The 18,910-nt window shown below is 37.4% G+C and overlaps 1 protein-coding gene and 1 long non-coding RNA gene across 2 annotated transcripts in view; one reads left to right on the top strand and one right to left on the bottom strand.

Moving 5' to 3' along the window:
- Positions 1 to 18,910, top strand: part of KCNT2 (potassium sodium-activated channel subfamily T member 2) — a 115,298-nt gene that overhangs the window by 82,845 nt on the left and 13,543 nt on the right. Inside the window, exons 18-26 of the mRNA XM_059477944.1 lie at positions 517 to 746; positions 1,470 to 1,686; positions 2,947 to 3,052; positions 3,281 to 3,453; positions 5,091 to 5,162; positions 7,881 to 8,015; positions 12,165 to 12,276; positions 15,985 to 16,086; positions 18,808 to 18,891. Of these exons, the coding sequence (XP_059333927.1) occupies positions 517 to 746; positions 1,470 to 1,686; positions 2,947 to 3,052; positions 3,281 to 3,453; positions 5,091 to 5,162; positions 7,881 to 8,015; positions 12,165 to 12,276; positions 15,985 to 16,086; positions 18,808 to 18,891 (1,231 nt within the window). The remainder of the gene's footprint in view (positions 1 to 516; positions 747 to 1,469; positions 1,687 to 2,946; positions 3,053 to 3,280; positions 3,454 to 5,090; positions 5,163 to 7,880; positions 8,016 to 12,164; positions 12,277 to 15,984; positions 16,087 to 18,807; positions 18,892 to 18,910) is intronic.
- LOC132076688 (uncharacterized) overlaps positions 1 to 18,910 on the bottom strand; it is a 51,470-nt gene that overhangs the window by 28,464 nt on the left and 4,096 nt on the right. The window contains exons 2-8 of the long non-coding RNA XR_009418955.1: positions 17,468 to 17,657; positions 13,526 to 13,588; positions 13,363 to 13,401; positions 10,189 to 10,251; positions 6,012 to 6,049; positions 5,858 to 5,927; positions 4,183 to 4,349 (exon numbers count right to left, since the gene is read on the bottom strand). This is a non-coding gene — a long non-coding RNA (uncharacterized LOC132076688). The remainder of the gene's footprint in view (positions 1 to 4,182; positions 4,350 to 5,857; positions 5,928 to 6,011; positions 6,050 to 10,188; positions 10,252 to 13,362; positions 13,402 to 13,525; positions 13,589 to 17,467; positions 17,658 to 18,910) is intronic.

The raw sequence follows: 18,910 nt of genomic DNA, 5'->3' as shown, positions 1-18,910 counted from the left end.
ATCAAACCCTAAATGCTGGGTTTATTCTCATACTTAATCAAGGAGAAAAAGAGGGTTTTTTTCTGTAATTCCTTTTTTTCTATCACTAATCAAATACATTTTATAAGTGAATTGGAAAAATGAATTATGAAAATGGTCTCCATTACCTACAAATAATGGAACAATTTAACATATTAATAATTTTTCATATCATGTATCCATTTTTCTACCAATATTTTCCCAGAAAGGACTATTCATCTGACAGAAAAAATCAACTAGAACAACATTAGGAGAATATTATGGGCATTACAAAAAACACTCAACTGCCTGGGAATTCATGAGCTCATAAAATCTGCTTGATTTGATGTGGCCTATTTAGCAGGACACATTTTTCAAACATCCTTATCATCCAGAAAGCTGCAAATGTTCATAATGTGCAAAGAATAAAAATATACCTGAGGTTCATTTTTGACAATGGAAATTCTGGTGTTTGCAGGACTATGCAAAATGAACCATGCCTTTCCTTTTCTAATTAAGGTTTGGAGTCTGTCTGATTGGTGTTAGAAAGGAAGATAACAAAAACATTTTGCTGAATCCAGGTCCTCGATATATCATGAGTTCTACTGATATATGCTTTTATATAAATATCACCAAAGAAGAGAATTCTGCTTTTAAGAAGCAAGAAAAGCATAGAAAAAACCATGAATCAAAATTATCTTATCATGGAGCTTCTAGGTTACCAGTACACAGTATAATAGCCAGCATGGGTAAGTAAAAAAAAAAAAAAAAAAAAGATTACATCACAACCTATTCTTATTTAATGAGTAGCACATTTTAAAGTATCTTCCTAAGCTTTTAAGAAACTGTAATTATGAATAGAGAGAATGACTAGAAAAACTTAAAACATTTACCCTCATATTTAAAAAAGCCCCACAGACAACAACAAAACCCAAACCAAACCAAAGAAAAACCCAGACAAAAACAAACAAGCAGACAAACCAAAACCCCCAAACAAACAAATGGAATTTGATTCTCTTTTACTTGACAAAGTGGAAGTAAACTTAAGACTGTGGTATAAAAAAGTAATAATGAAGTGAATGCAAAGCAAAACCAGTGGGTAAATCATACGAGTACTTGTTTGTCATTCATACCTGATTGTTTCTAAGAAGTTTTCGTGAGCTTCTTTAATTTAACAAACACCTTAAGTAAAATCTGCAGGTTGTTGATGCATAGTAATATGGACTGGTTATATAAGGTATGATTTTAAAGAGGCAGTTAACAAGAAGACACAGACTAATTGTCAGGAAAAGCGTTGCTTTCCTTGAGTACAGTTGAAATATTTGTTTTACTTTAATGGAATAAATGCACCCAGGGCAGTGCTGCTGCCAGTCCTTTGCCAGGCAGCCAGGCAGTCCCCAGTAAATCGGGGAACACCGTTCCCACGTTCTGAGCAGCACTGAGGAGACGTTTTCCCTGTTTTCCCTGCCCAGGGACCGTGGCCATCGATCTGCAGGACACGGGGTGCCGCGGGGCCAGCGGGGCCACGCTGGCGCTGCCCGCCCAGGGGGGCAGGGAGGGCAGGAGGCCCAGCATCGCCCCCGTGCTCGAGGTGGCTGACTCCTCCTCCCGGCCCACCTGCGACCTGCTCAGCGACCAGTCCGAGGATGAAACCACCCCCTCCGACGAGGAAGGCTCTGCAGGCTTTGAGTACGTATGCTAAATGTCAAATAAAGTGAAAAGTTAACTCCATATGTAAAAAGCATCGATAATCCTTTTTGGAATGCAGATCAATCTGAGCACTTCTAGGAAGGAAGTTCCATGAAGTGCAGTTATGGAATTATTCCCATAGAGGAAATGTTAGCAGAATGCCATAAGCCTACTTTGAAATACAAGAACACCCCGCAGATAAACTCTTCCGTTTGCAGGAGATTTTCTCTTTGCAGTTCTAAAAGCTGTAGTCATGTATTGCAGTGCATTCATAGCGTATTCTAGGGCTTTTTATTTTATTTCTATAATTATTACGTGAGCACTCAACAAATTTGTAAACAGATAAGTATTCCTGCCACGCAAATCCAGTGATAATCAGATCATCTAACAGGCTTTGGAATTCTGGAGCTGGGTGTGCGACTTCAAAATGCAGGAATGACAAAAAAGCAGTACGGGACAAAATTATCACATCTAATTCCAAATGCTTGTTAGTGTGTTACTGAAAGTAATGATGCATTACTCAGATAAACCGAGAAGATTCAATCTTGCTGTGCAGATGAGCAATTATGTTTATTAGGATGGCTGACAGGGGTGTTAAAACTGAAATACACAATTTAAACCAGTGCCTCAACCAGCAGAGTTTCCCATTTCCACCAATGGCAAGCATGAGAAGCCCCAGGGAAGATTATCAAGCTCCAGAGAAAAAATTAATAGGACAAGTCATCTTAAATGTGCAGATTGAAACAGCAGGATTTAAAAGGTCTCTCGTAAAAAATGAACTAAGGCCAATTAGAAATTTCATCTCATCGGGAAGAGGGTTTGCCATTAGAATTTATTTCAGCCATTTTGAAAGTACATTATTAAAGCTAAAAGGTGATGACTTCACTCATTCTTGGTAAATGTTTGGAAAACAAAATGGAGAAGGAAGAGCAGAAGTACAGTTACTTCTGCTTTCTTTCCTTCCTTTTTTAACTTAAAAGTTTCCAGTTCAAAACACTATGGCAGCACACTGTAATACAACAAATTATTTTCAAAAACCCGAGCAAAATTCCTTCAGTCCCCAACAGCATGGCAGCTTTTACTAAGTTCTGTTGAACTGGCTGCAAAATACATTCTTTTGACCTCTGTTAAGCATAGTTCATTTTGTGTGCTTGATCTAAAACTTGGACGTATGTATAAACATCCCACAAAACACTTGTGTAGGCAGCTGTGTTTTGGTAATTTGCTATACTGAAAAATGGTTTTTTTTTTGTATTTTAGGTATGCCAAAGGCTATCCTCCTTACTCTCCTTATATTGGAAGTTCTCCCACTTTTTGTCATCTTCTGCATGAAAAAGTACCCTTCTGTTGTCTAAGACTAGATAAGGTAAAGGGGGATTCTGCTACTGGATAATCCTGCACTCTCATTTGTCTCTTGCATCTGAGCAGAGCCAAATTCTGATTTCTCCTTAGAGATTAAGTTTGTGCAGTATTTTCTATAATACTATATTCTCTCCTCCTTTGCATCTCCAAGTTTTATGTCTAATGAGGTCTCTGTTGGGTCATCTGATACAATATTCACATCCACTGAACATGTTTTTTACTCTGATTTTAGGGGTGCCAACATAACTACTATGAAGATGCCAAAGCCTATGGATTCAAAAACAAATTGATTATAGTTGCAGCAGAAACTGCTGGAAATGGCTTATACAACTTCATTGTCCCACTGAGAGCTTATTACCGACCAAAGAAAGAACTAAACCCCATTGTATTACTGCTGGATAACCCGTAAGGAAAATGTTTTTTTTCCCCTTTCTGATAAGTTTTAAACTCATTTTACCATTATTCAATAGATGACCCCTTTTCACATGGCCAGCTGAAAATCAAAAACATTATGGCACACTTGTCTTTGAGAAAAGTTAGTGACAAAAATCATGCTGCATGTTCACTGTCATATACAAAACTGAACTTTTATTGACTGTTAATGGCCATAGTAAACTTAAATGTTCTTATTCTTCATGGCCAATATTTCAGCTAAGGTTTTTCTAAAAATTATCCCCAAAAATGTGAATGTTACTGCTAAAATTAAATAGCTTAATAAACACTGTAAAAAGCAAGCTGTATAACAGTTTCACAGCTACATGACAGCACTAACCTACTTAACACAATGCACTTAGTGGCCTGGACCAGTTAGGTATATTTTTAATAACTCTACTCTCAAAGATAAACAGTTCTTTAAGCCAAAAGGACACCCACAGACACATTTTATCTAAAATTATTTAAAGCCACGGATGAAAATTTAAACCTGCAGTATTATTGTTACTTTTATATCTCTTGGTGACTGCTGGAATTTTTCTCGTTGCTTGATTTTAATATTTCAGAGAAATTTGCTTATGTCAAGACTGGTTAATTTATAATCTGATAAATAATTAGCTTTTTGGGGTTTTTTTTTGCAACACTTTGGTACAGCTCAGCTACTTAAAATCACAGTTTGAAAGACACAGAAATGGAGGTCACCTGTACACAGAATAGTAGAACAAGCTAAGAAAGCAAAAATGTCTTGTAGGTTGTGATTCCAGGGCTGACACTTCCATTTGTGTAGATCTGTTGCAGTTTAAGTGATTTTTTTCTACAAAGGCCTGCTGTGCAGTGTCCCACTTTCCCTCAGGAAGCTCCTTAGTCACCTGTGTTGGCAAAACAGAAGGTTTTTATGTAGGTGCTATGGCATACAGTGAATTACACAAATCGAGAAGCCTAAATGAGGCTACATCACTTCCACTGACAGTGTGAGAGCAAAGCCATGGGCACAGGGGGCCCTCTAGTGCCAGCTCAGTGCCCAACTTCACACACTTCAGTGCTGTTCTGACACTTAATAGCTGAACACACTTTTGATTGATTAATGTGAAGTAAAAGCTCTGCTTGCTAATTAAACCAGCACCTTTACTGTTGTCTCTCTCTATGCAGCGTTTGCAGTGACTCCTCTGAAAGGGAGTAGGCTTGAAAGCAGTGGGTGTCACAAAACCCAAATGATGATTTGATTTCCACTTTACATTTTAATTAAGAATTGTTGATGCTTATTTTAAGTCCTCCTAAGACACCGATTAGAGTATAACTTAGTAGTGTGTCTTTGACGTTACTCATTTGTTCTTACATTTGGAATTGTCCTGTGCCATAACATTTCTGATTTTAGAGGTGCATTTACTAATATAAGCATGTTAATTCTGATCATTCTTTATGATCACAAAGTGTTGATTCACAGCTTTCTGAAAACCTATTTCCTGCTTTAACTGACATCATAATTCCAAAGTTTAAGAAAGTTTTTTGTTTTTTTAAAAACCCCAAACTACCAGTTGATTAAAATATTTTGGAAGAGATGCTGCTGTTGTGATACTGTGTTTCATTTTGTAATTCCATCTGCTGCTTAGGCCAGATATGCATTTTCTGGATGCAATCTGTTGGTTTCCAATGGTTTACTACATGGTGGGCTCTATCGACAAGTAGGTGAAATAACTGTTAGCAAACTTACCTTTGTAGTCTCAGTGGTTTGGTGTGTGTATTGTCATTGCATGTTCTGCTGTGTGTGGTGTAGTTGGAGATGAGCTTTCTGCATGCATAGTCTGTGTCTGTCTGCTGTAATTTGGGATTTCACATTTCTGATTTATAAAGGAGCTCGTTAGGGAAAAGCATGACAGGGAGCACAAGTTAACATGCTCAAAAACATAAGATTAACACTTATTTAGGTGAGTTCATATGTTTCTACAAATGAACAGATCATAGTCCTGATTCTAGTGTCAGTCTGTACTGAGTTAAAATTTCTTGGAATTCATTGACTCAGGTTTTGTAAAGACAGCTACAGAATGTAAACAGTCTTGAATGTGTCCAAAAGTCTTCATCTTACACTACTTAAATTATCACTTACTCCTACATTTCTGTCTTCACCTCTGCTAATATATGTTTATGGATATAGGTTTAGCAACAGAACTTTAATGTGAAAATCAGGCAGAAACAAGAGAAGAGCAAGGACTCTGAATATTTTAGTAAACTCCTTAGTGTAGATTGTAAATTTAAAGAAAACTGCTTCACTACATAGTGCATACTGAATTGAAGCTACAAGCCCATAATGTTAATTTCCCCCCGTAGAAATCAAAAAGCTTATTTCCTGCTTATAACAGTGACACAGTTACAGATTTACCTTGGTGATACCGGGTCCTTGTGAGGTTCAGAAAGAGCCCACAGAATTGTTATTTACTTTACATTTTTTCCTATAAAGCAAAAAGTGTCACAGGTTATTAATATCTACTACTTTATTAAGTATTAATTATGTAATAGTTATAAAAAGAACTCACAATGGCAGAATAATTAAATTGTTGTCTTTTTTCCCAACCTGAAAATGAAACATGAGATAGTTTTAGTAAGGAGGTGATCTAAAAGGAAAAAGACAAAACTCAAATGGCATCAAAATGTGTACTCAAGAGGGAATACTTGAAGTATTTAAAGTAATTAATAACTCAGATGTTAACCTGTTCTACTAATGTAGAAAATTAAACTCTGTTTAAATTTACTGAGTTTATTTCAAAATGGAAATTGCCAAATCCCTCCCTAATGGTGTTTTGTTGTTCTTTCAGAATTAAATGCATTTTTTAAAAAATGAAGCATGTAGTCTTTGGAATAAGTGATTATTCAGAATTCAGAAGTTCACAGTAATACCAGCATGAACTTCTGCATCTTTTCTGATGCAAAAATCACTTTAATTCTGGGTGCAAAAAGCAAATGTATAGTTTGTTGAGGGTGTTTTTGACATCTGTTATCATTAATAAGAATACTTCTAAAAATATAGTTCGTACATATTCCTTGTGTTTTCCTCACCATGCTTTTAAATCTTGTACAATTAATAGATCTGACCATCTGTAGATAAGAAATACATTGTAAAATATGCATATTTTCCTTTCTTAATTAAGGAATATAAAATACATTCTCAAAGTACCACCTACTATCTATAAGTATCTCAAATATTTATCATTTGTTAACCAGCAATGAAGTATCATCATCTCAGAGAGAAAACCACCAAAGAAATTACTTTCATTTACCATTCTTTTTTTGTTAGAAGTAGATGGCTCACAAAAAAAACATCTTCACCAAAATTCATAGCAGAGTTCACTTCATCAAAATATGTCAAGCAGTAGGTACCTTTCCCCTAGTCCTTGGGTAGGATTTGAGATCTGTAACTGAACAGATCTCACAGTTGTGTAGAACTCTAGTCAATCTTGAGAAACCTTTAGCTAGAGGTACCTGAGAAGTAGAGTTATAATACTTCCACATTAGCATTTTTCAAATTCTCCACAAGCCAGCCACATGTAACTGCTAAAATAAGAACAGCTTTTGAGCTTATAAAACATTGAAATGCAGAAAATCTGGGTAATTAAGAATATGCTGCTATTTTCAGGGATCAACTGAGAGTCTGAAAAATCAGAAATACAAATTACTTAGAAAAAAATTTGGACTTATGCACTGCAGTTGTTCATAGATCACATAAAATCAGTTTTTCTTTTGTTGTAGTCAACCATCAGTGATATTGCAGTTTCAAAAACAATGGTATAAATTCTTCCAAAATAAATTGTTAAAAAAACCCACGACACTTGTCAAAAGTTGCTTAGGATCTGTGGAAAATGTTTTTAAAACAGCTGAAACATGCTTCATTTTGGAGACAAAACTACAAGGCATGATGAGAACTGTAACTCAGCTGTCTGTGAGTGTTTTCTGTGGTTGGGCTTCACACATTGTCCAGCTGTGCACAAAGTTCTGCTGCTCTGCAGCTGCTCCTAAAAGCATCCTGAGAACACTCCAGCTAATTAATTAACATTTTGAAACCAAAATAAAACTGTGGGAACAAGCAATCAGGAGCATTTATTTGGGTTTTTCTATTGTCAGATGTAACTGAAATGGAGTAAGTTGTTGCAGTGGGTAGGGCCAAAGTGTTCCCAAGTAACTGTTAAAGGCTTATTTAAAAAAAAAAAACTGAAATAAATTTGTAATTAACAAAAGAGAGGGACTGAAGTAGATTCTATATTCTATTCTACCAATTAATTGAGAAGTTATCCTTGATTATATTAGAAGCTGTTACATAGCTGATCTGCAGATGCCAACCCATGGCTAATCTTTCAGGTGTTCCATATTTAAGTTGTTTGTTTCTTTCTCCCTCTTTCTCTTCACAAAAGCCTAGATGACTTATTAAGGTGTGGGGTCACCTTTGCAGCTAACATGGTGGTGGTGGACAAGGAAAGCACGATGAGTGCTGAGGAAGACTACATGGCAGATGCCAAGACTATTGTGAATGTTCAAACCCTCTTCAGGTAAAGCGTTTTTGCAATCTGTCTACACATCCTCATTAACTGCGAAATACTTGATGCCTCTTGTGCCAAGAGCTTTTCTTTTTTTTTTTTTTAAATTCTACTTAAGTTTTCCCTTGCATGAATTTGTGTCTTACACGGACAAACTTTTTCCCACCCTGCTTAGTAATTCACTTAGAATCCTGAGGTATTCTCCTGAAAGCTCAGATGAAATGCTGTGTGTCTCAAAACCAGATAATCATTTTGCAAGTTAGCTATCAGATTTACAGGAAGGAAAATAAAGTTACTCTTGAAGACATAGGATGAAAGATAGTTGAGGAAAAAAACTCACAATAATACTAAAGCCCATATGAAAAGCAGATCCTTCTAATGCTGAAAGGTAAATACTGCATCACTGTGAAGTTAGTAGTAAGTGTTCACATTTACTTTTGCACAAAAGTTAGGATTTTAGGCACAGATATACAACACTACATATGACAGCAACATGGCAAGAGTCATGAGAGTATATGATCAGTCTAGTAAACAGGCTGAGTCTGTGATGAAAATGAGATTTGCTGTTCCTTTTGACAACTCTCCTAATTAAAGCCTTTGTGTTCAATATCTTGGTTCAGTGAGTATGAAGAAAATATGTCACTTTGAGCTGAGAAAAATATTATTTTCTTAATAAAAACACCCAAAAAATCTCACACAAAACAAAACAGTCAGCTATGAAATGCCTCCCTGATTTGGGGTTTAAGCCTAGCACTTCCTGGTGTTCATTCTAATAAGACCTGGAAGGAAATTGAATATGATTCAATATTGGTTTTATTGCAGTTACCTGTTTTCTGTGTCAAACCTTCCACAAAAGACCAGAGAGAGATGCATAGTAAAGTGGTTTGAATCCAGTGGTTTAGAAAATTGAGCTCATTAAAATACAAGGGAGCTTGTAAATGCAGCTCTGTGAGAATGCAGTTAAATGCTCTTTGCATTTCTGCATGTGCTCAAAGGAAGCAAAATCTGCATTGCACAAGAAACGTTAATTCTGTCTTTTTCTAACATTTCAGTTTCTGAATTGGTACCTGATACTTGCACAGGTGTGTGATTCATACTCACACCTATGAAATTTGGATTGAAGCTAAAATTGAACTTTATCCGGGCATCATCAGATCTGCTCCTAACCATACAGTGCTAGGGCACTCACCAAGGTTTTTCATATATATCGGTTTTTCTGAAATACAGTTTACTCCCAAATGGAAAAAGGAGTTGTATCAAAAGTAAACGTGTAAAATTGGTTTTCCCCTAGCTGTGTTCTACTTTGTAAAAGAGAAATTACATATGATATGTATGCCATTAGATGCTTCTGTACACTCCTTCAGTTGTCTTGCACATTGTTTGCAACTAGATGGCAGCTTTAACTCGTGTATAAACTCTATGTCTGGGTCAGTATTACTTTAACACTGCATAGTTACAATCAAAGTAAGTTAAAATACCTTGGTTTAAGACTTAGCAACACTTTTTCATAAAATTTTGGAAACTTTCACAAATAGTGTATTGCATAAATTAGTTTGGTTTTTTTTCCCTAGGAGACATATAATAATTTCACTGCATTTTTATAATATGTGGAAGTTGTAGAAATAAGTAAGCTTTGGGAAGAGGCATAAAAAAGTGGTATTTACCTGTTCTATAGAATAAACTATATTCATTGCATGAAGGTAAATACTTTTCTAAATGACCTTTAAAATATATTGACTAGCTAATAATATCAGAAAGTAATGAAGAAAAGACTGGACATGGTAGAGAGCAGGAGCACTTTACACCATTTTAATCCCCCTGGATTTAATATGCTGTTTTCAATGATATCACAGCATTGACAAAGGTTCCACTTTGGTCTCAGCAGGTGAGACCATTCGGAGGGTTCAGGCTGATCTAAACACCCCTGGTGTGAGTTACTCAGGCCTGAAAAAGCCATGTCAGAGAGCTGCAGTAACCCAGGCTCTTCAGCCCCAGCTGGCAGTTCTCACACACCAGTTGTGTCATTATTCCCTGATTGACATAAATCAGCAATCCTGCTTTGCCAGGAGAGTGTGCTCCCCACCCTGGAAGGCAGAGGCATTGTTTATAAGGACAGGATTATTAGCACCTTTAGGGCTACAAGCTGTGCCATCCCAATTAAAATGGTGACACAGCACTGACTTACCTGCCATTGGAGTACAGAAGTGTGACTCAAATGGGCACACTGACCAAGAACGAGTTACCACACCTCAAAAATAAAAGGAGAAATTAATAGTCTTGGACTACACCTTAAGGTGCTTTTCACTTTTGAAAATTAAACAGGAAGCCAAGCACCTGTAGACAGGTGTGAGCCCTCCTCAGAAAAATAGCACATTTCCCCAGGCAGTAGGTCTGTATCACTATAAAGTTTTATGGTTAACCTCTTCAAGGCTGTTTTAAATCCTGCAGGAAGCCAATTGCCAGCAGTACACATCACAGGTCAGTGTTTTGGCTGGTATCTAGCTGTCATCACCAATTTAGAGATAAACCAAATGAGGTGCTATGATGGCATTGCATGGTTTTCTGGGTTTGTCATTGTGGTTTGGGAAAGAACTACATGTCTCCCTGGCTTGTCTGATTTCCAAATACGAGTTCAGTAGCAAGCCATGCCTCCCATCAGGCTGGGGGGGCTTTCTCTTCCCCATCAGTCATTTCTTACTAGAATGGGGTAGAGGAGATGTATCTTTGCCCAGAAGGAGCCTGCTCCAGTGCTAAAAGCTGACAGGCAGTGTGCCTTACACCCAGAGCAGGATGCAATCTGTCCCTGACTTCCTAGAGAGCAATTTCCCCTAATTCAGCTAAAAGGCTGAATGCAATCTGTCCCTGACTTCCTAGAGAGCAACTTCCCCTAATTCAGCTAAAAGGCACTCGAAAGTAAAATATTTTACCAATGCCCATTTTTAAACTGATTTCCTAATATAAATCTGTTTTCATATCTCAGTGAAAGACATGAAACCATATTTAAGAGAAACATAGCTGCCTGCATTTTTTCCTGCTGTGTATATTTTATCATGAGATCAGCTTTTAATTTCCTATTACTCCTAACTCTGAATTCTGTAGTGTTAGTTTTCAAATACAATGTGGAATTAACACATACTGGCAGACAGTCTGGATATACATTTCCCCACATTCAGGCTTTGCTTGAATTGCCATTTCAGGGATGTTTCTCCCTGCAAAAGTGAGGGAAAAGGACAAGACTGGCAAAAGGGTGCACTGAATTCCATTTGACACTAACTCACCAAATGCTGCTTCCATGGAAAGTGAGACAGAAACCACACCAATGATGTAATTAGTATTACAATTGCCTATTGCTAAGTGTAGATAAGTAGCCCCAGGGTCAGCAAAAGAGGCTACAAATCCACATCTCATTTTCTGACACAATCTGTAGAGGAAAGAGTTAAATAATAATATATTGTTCTATTCCAACTTGTTTAGTATATAAATAGTGTAAACTATGATTTTCTAGCTGTTTCTTGGAGCCCTGAGTACTGGGGAGGGGCTCTTGAGTCTGCTGCTTGAAGATCTGTGTAATTGAGCCAGTTCACAGTAGAGCTCTCTTCACTGCTTTTAGTTACTGGAAGGCTGAATTGGTGTTAAGTTATAAATACTTTTTATATGTAAATATTTCAAAGTGAGAACATAAGTATACATAAACATACATTTTCTCAGCAACTCCCACAAGTGTCAATTTTCATCTATATTGCTCAGACTGTAGTCACAGCATACAAACAGACCTCAAGAAAGAAAAATCAACTGGAAAGGGTACATAAATCAGTCATACTTTACATGCAACCAGGTACTAAGTACAAGCTTTAAAGTTTTGCATTTTTTGTTGTTTCCTTCAGATTTGTGATATTGTACCAACTATGAAATAAAAATAATGAAATTAAGTTTTTTTTTTTTCTAGCATTTAAGTATTTTGTCAGCTCAGTGTGTGCTTCTTGGTGAATTCTACAGAGAATGTGTTGTTGGACCAGCAATTCACTGGGCCCAGACCCACCACAGGTTCAGGGATTTCATTTAAAACATGGGCACAAGCACAAGCTGAAGCTTAGTGTAGAGCCTTACATTTGTGAACTGTTATAATTAGAAGTATAACCATGACATTATTTTAAAATGCAGGTTGTTCTCCAGCCTGAGCATTATCACAGAGCTAACTCACCCAGCCAACATGAGATTCATGCAGTTCAGAGCCAAAGACTGCTATTCTCTTGCTCTGTCCAAATTGGAAAAGGTAAGAAGATTTGCCCACCCCTACCCTCAGTTTAAATGTTATGTTTTTATTACTTTTTCTGATTTTATAACAAAGATTTCAAAATAAGTAGAAACAGTGATTTATGGTTGTAGAACAACTGCAAAAGATATTTTTTTTCAAATTTCTACCCTCATTTAATAATAAAGTTTGATTTGATTTAATCATTTTACAACGTAATATTAATCAACCAACTCTCTGGTGGAATTTGCTCAAGGAAAATGAAATATTTTTGGATAATTAAATATTTAGAGCTAATGTTGTTGTCCAAGAGGCTGACACAGACAATTAACATGGAACATCTTTTAACTGACTAAATGCTTAAAACATACAGCTTTTATTATAATGTATTTTTTAATTCCTCTTCATTTTAATGGCACTATAATTTTGTCTTCTCTACACATTTCTGTGTATCTGTGGGAGATATTGGCATTAATGGGACAGTTTGAGAACAGTAATTGTTTTCTGTCAGGATGAACAGGGACAGTGACACTACTTAAATGTTAGCTAAAACCTTCATAGTCTATATGTATATTTGACATTTTCAAATTGTGGAGCTGTGGCTGTATGGAGATAAATCTAATCTGCTTGTTCAAAATACTGTTACTTAAAACAGGTGGAGCATAGGAAGTAATATTGTGCATCTGTTTAACTCTCTAAGCTCAAGCACAATCCTCTTTCTCACAAATCTTCCCTGGTGATCTGACCTACCCACCATATTCTGAGTTTGTGAGAGACAAATAATATCACTGTGACAGTCTTCAAGGGCAGAAATCCTTCACTGCATTCTTTTCTTTTTCCCTATCAGTCTATCAATCACTATGATTGCTGGATTTCCTTATGTACCCTCCCAGCTGGTGCACCTCAGATATCTTACATATCTCGGTGAATTTGAATTCATGCAAAATCATTACCATCATACAGATTTAACATATAATTTCCATTTCCTAGGTGTGCCATAAATTTCCTAAATTTTGGGGAATTCAGAGTTCACTATTTACTGTACAAGATTTATGTTGGTAATTTTAATATATACTTCATGAAAAGAGCCTTTCCAAAGAAACTTACCTTCCCAGTCCAGGTTCTTGAATGCTGCCAAAATTCAGCCTGTGTGGATGACAGGAGAAGGATGGGAAGTAAATATTTTACTTGGTTGAATATCACACTTATATGTACATATTTACACAAGATGTAAATATCTGGGTGGCCTTTAGTGACTTGTTATCTTTACCTGTAGCAGCATGAAGGCTTGATCTTGTGTTTAGGTGGTGTCCTGACAGAGACGTGGAGAGCTCTGGAGGAAACCAGACAAAAGTTAGAGAGGAGCTGTTTGAGGAAGGAGGCTCAGCTTTCCTTTAAGGCTTGCCCCTGTGGCTCCTGCAGTTCCTCCCTCCGTGGTAAATCCATGAAGGATAAGCTACAACTGGCTGGAATCTGCATTGCCAGTTCTCTCAGTGCAACAAGGGCCAGAAGCTGGCTGGGGCCTTCAACCCTGTGTTCAACCAAGCTTAATGTCTTGGTGTACTATGACTGACAATGGATAATTTGAAATTATTTGTTAACATATTCCCTTAATCCGATTCTAGTTGGATTCTGGAATTCTCTGTGGGCTGTCTACTTCAATGCAGTGAAACCAGGATTTTTATCTCAGTTCTTTCTTTCTTTACATAGGCTCCTTAATTTCTCAAGGAAATATTCTGGAAATACTTAAAAATATTTTACCTTCTTGACTATCTTATTAATTTATTGTGCAAAAGTTGTGAGGATAGGTTGGAAGCTGAACATTTAATAAACTTCCTATCCAAGCTATGCTCTGCTGAAACAGAGGTAGATAAATTATCTTAAAGAAAGAACATTTTCTTCATTGCTCTTGCAGTTGCCTGGTGTTAATATTTCCCAGTCACTTCATCTTAACATTTGCAGAGAGAACTTCACAGGTGGTGCTGTAGTTCATTTGATCTTTCAGAACTCCCTCATGCAAGATGAAAGGCAATTAAAAACTCCAGTAAAAATTACCTAAAGCAGTCAGACATACAGTTGCTTGTTATTTCTGCATTAAGCGCCTCATTTTCAGAAAGACTGAGAATATCAGGCAAGTTGCCTTGAGGTAGCAGTGAAACACATTTGCAAAATTGGCTTTTCAACCTAATGGGCTGCAGAAGACAGATACACAAATCAGATGTCCATCTGCTGTTGCAGCTGCAACTTTTCTTATTTTAGAGATAAATAAATCTGACAGTAAACTCAGCACTGACACAGGAGAAAGCAGTGGCCTTTATACAACAGAGGAAAGGAAAAACAAAACACCCACACTCTAAACTTGACATGTGTCTTCTCCATTTGTCTTGCATAAGGAGAAAACTGAGGTAACCACTCCCTCTTTCTTGAAAGAAAGGGTTTGTAGTGTTTTGGATAGGATTCACACTTCAGTTTGCTGTGGTTTTTTTCCAAGTAAACATTGCAGGCGTTACTGATAAAAATTCTAAAGCTGTAAGTGATCATTTTGAAATAATGACAAGTTCCTATATCTTTTGATCAAACCCAATCCTGTGATTTTGTATCTTTCACAGGGATAAGCACACAGATATTAGGGGAGCAGAAATCTATCTGGCATGGCCCAGTATATTTGCAGTCATTTGCTCACAGCCAGGCTGCTTTTTTAACTTCAGGATGGGGCCTCCTGTTTCCTATCTCCATTTTCTTTTCTTTAATATAATTCAGGTATTAAGCAGATTTGAATTAACATTAAGTAATAAAAAACAATAATGACATATGAGTTACAAAAAGAGATTGGTACCTCTTATTATTCCTGTCTTATTTCACATAGATTTCTAACAATTTACATAAATTGTAAAATTGTACTAGCAATTAGCACACAAATTTGACTGTTGAACTGACAGGTTTTTAGGAAGTTGTTCCATATCAACACCAGACAATTTATTTGTTCTTTCCTAGAAAATAGGATTATATTTCTCACAGATCTCTTTGAAGCAAGAATAAAGGAAAAGCAAGGCTGTAGAAGAGATGGAAGAAAACTAAACTAGCCTGGTCCAGTTGTATGAGGGTCAGCAAGGCCAAGGGCCAGGTCCTGCCCTTGGGTCACTATCACCTCTGCAGCACTGCAGGATGGGGCAGAGTGGCTGGAAAGCTGCTCAAGGATGGGGGTGCTGGTTGACAGCCTGAGCCAGGCTGTGTCCAGGTGGCCACAAGGCAAATGGCATCCTGGTCAGTACCAGAAAAGGTGTGGCCAGCAGCACCAGGGCACTGATTGACCCCTGTGCCATTCCTGCCCTTCTGTACCAGATCCTGTCCCTGTTTCCTGTTCCTGGGAGACTTCCTGGACCACCTCCAGAGACTTCCAGTCCACTGTCAGCACCAAGGAATTGGAGCGGGTTTACAGGAGCTAAGCACAGCTGATATCCCTCCATCTTTTTCAAACTGAATGGGTGGAATATGCCCATGCAGTTTGAGATGTGATGACTGAAACATATACACTGATCAATGTCTTTCAACCTGAAAAACTGCACCTGTTGAACAAAGATGCTGCATACTTGTTGGAAGAAACTGTGTTGAGAATAAAAGGCTTTTACACTTTTGACTTCTTTCAGGATAATATCTATTTCATGTTTTTGTTACAGTCCTTCCAAAACCAGCATTAAAAATGTTTTCTGTGTTTTAATTCCTTAACAGAAAGAGCGGGAGAAGGGATCTAATCTGGCATTTATGTTTCGACTGCCCTTTGCTGCTGGCAGGGTTTTCAGCATCAGCATGTTGGACACATTGCTTTATCAGGTACTATGAACAGTAATGTGACTTAACACAAGTACTGCCATCCATTTTATTGTGCTTAATTGCTAGATGACCCTATTTTCTGCCATAGGATCCATTAAAGTGTGTCTATACCGGGAGCAATCAATGGCAAAAGACAACGGAGCATGCTTGATGTGTTAGTTCAGTTTTCAATCCCAAAATCACCCTGTGACTGCACAAAATCTGATGTTAGATAATTTGATACTGTTAATGTACCTCTCCACAGTCATATACCTTTGATAAGGCCTACATAAATTACAGATTATATAGAATAATAAGGCTTGTACTCTGCAATAAAAAATGCAGTGCCCATTCCCACACATCATGTCCCTAACAGAAAGGAACAGAATTACTTTAATATGTAATTTATTAGTCTCCCGCATTTGCTGATAAAGGCCTCAATTACTTCATAGTGTCCTTTCCTCTTACTCATGTTGACTAGAGCTGCAGAGGCCCTGTCATTACGCTGTAAAGTAAGCCATGCTTGCCCTTGCAAGGAATGCATTCAGTGGTTACAAAGAGACCACTTTGGGGAAGAAAAGGCAACAATGCAACATTGTGGCTCAGAATCCAGGAAGGAGTGATGACAGTGAGAATCAGGAAAGAGCACAGCTTCAGAAAGTTGAAGATAAAAAAATCAGAAAATACAGTCAGGGCAAATGGAGGCAGTAGTTGCTAGTTTCAGGGTGGAAAATAGGCCAGTATTGCTCACTCTTCAGCAGTGCCCAACACTTCTGCACCCTGTGACACACCAGGATGCCCAAGGAGCAGCCCCCAGCACTACCCTGCAAGGATCAAGGCACACAGCACCAGCAGGAACACCACCATGGCCCATATCATCTGCTCACCTGAGCAGCCTCCTGCCTTGCCTCTACCTGGGGATAGCCTGTGGAGCTTTAGTTCTCAGGTGGAAAACATCCTTGCAGGGAAATTAATTTATTTGGTAATTTGGTGCATGAAAGGTTCTCTTTCATCGCAATTCTACTTCCAAATCAATTTCCTGAAGGCAAATCCAACATAAATATAAAAATTCCTGGAGCTAAACTTTTCTCAAGAAGCCATTAATATAAAAACCAGTCATGTACATGGGCGTACATATTTAAGGTTCTAGAAATAAATGTATTTGCATATAAAACATCTTCACAATCACGTCCCAGAATATCAGGATCACATACCACAATATTAAAAAAGAAATATAGTAAAATATAGTAAATAATATAGTAAATATACCAAAGACATATATATAGAAACTGATCTGGTAATCATCAACAGCTCCCTCCAGCACATAAGTGACTTCAATATTTTATATTTGCTTCTAGACAAGAATAATCATGCATTGACTTGACAGAGTAACACCACTCACCAGAAAGTGTTTAAAACAAAAAGCCTCACATGCTCATTGTCACTTTAATTCCACCTGTCCTTCCTTTGAACTGCTACTGCTCATAAGTGATTTGTCATTTTTCTAGAATTATCTTTCTTACTCCAGGTTAGAAATTCTAAAACTGCAGCTCTTTCTTCTTTTTCATAGTCCCATTTTCTGTCTTTTTCTTCTGCAAGAAACAGAGCAAATGACAGGGGGAATGTCAGGGTTCTTCCCATTACAGACTGAAAGAAAAGCCTTTGAATTATCTTCAGGACAGTGACTGAAAAATGAAAAACTTGGTCTTGCAAATGCTGGTGAATAAATTTGTTAATCTAATGAAAATTCCATGGCAGAAATGATGCTGCCAAGATAACAAATATGTTTAATTTGCAAACAAATTTTATTTGAGATGCTCCTTGGCATTTAGCCCGTCACAACTGGGAGACTACCAGTGCAAAAATTAAAATAGTTGAACCACTATGTATCAAATGAAATCCATCTATTTTCTGATTTTGAACAAATCCAGATTCTACAGCTCTAAAGGATTTCTGTAATACCTTTGTGGGGTGTTTCTTTGTGAAAACCTCTTGGTTAGCTATGTATTTGCATGAGGCCAGCAGAGCTACGGTGTGTGCTGCGTTCCAAGGGCTGCAATGCTGCCCTGCTACACCTGAGTGAGTACAGGCGGCAAAGAACAGCTCAGCCACAGCTACAAGAGCACCCCCATGGACCCCTCTTATTCCAGCAGCCCAACCCAGGAGGAGAAATATTTGTGATTTTAGCTGCTGTAAGGTCCATTTCTGGTCTTAGTCTATACTTCTACACTAAACTTAATTTCTACCTTTTGACCAATAGCAACACTTTTTAGCAGAACAACAAGGCATATCAACACTTAAAAATCCTTCAGATTATTAATTTGAATAAAATAATAGCAGTGTCACCTCAGAGGGACCCATTGAGGACTGCAGAGCCATCTAACATCTGCCAGCATTTCTTTTGCACAGAAGAGTTCATTATAATTTCACACCTCATAGGGCTAACACCTCACTCCACTGACACATCCACCTTTGCTTTTCCTGTGCCTTGTTATCCCTTAGTCTGCTGAATCTTGAGCATTCCTTTAGGAAATTTAGGAAAACTTCCTTTATATAAGTAAATTCAGCCAAAAGAAAGTGATTGGTATTCCTACAGTGATTAAGATACTTAAAGAGATGGACTGTAAACACAGATGTATAATTCCTTTGAAAGTCATACATAGTGCTAATGGTTGCCTACTCCTCTGTTCATTAAAGCTTTTTTTCTTTCTTTTCTGTCTCTCCTGTTAAAATATCTTGCAGTCATTTGTGAAAGATTATATGATTTCTATCACAAGACTTCTGCTGGGACTTGACACCACACCAGGATCTGGGTTTCTTTGTTCTGTAAGTTATTAAAAAAAAC

The sequence above is a fragment of the Ammospiza nelsoni genome, chromosome 9, assembly GCF_027579445.1.
Source record: "Ammospiza nelsoni isolate bAmmNel1 chromosome 9, bAmmNel1.pri, whole genome shotgun sequence".
NCBI lineage: Eukaryota > Metazoa > Chordata > Aves > Passeriformes > Passerellidae > Ammospiza > Ammospiza nelsoni.
The sequence above is the reverse complement of the archived record's forward strand: the minus strand, read 5'-3'. Positions and strand labels throughout refer to the sequence as shown.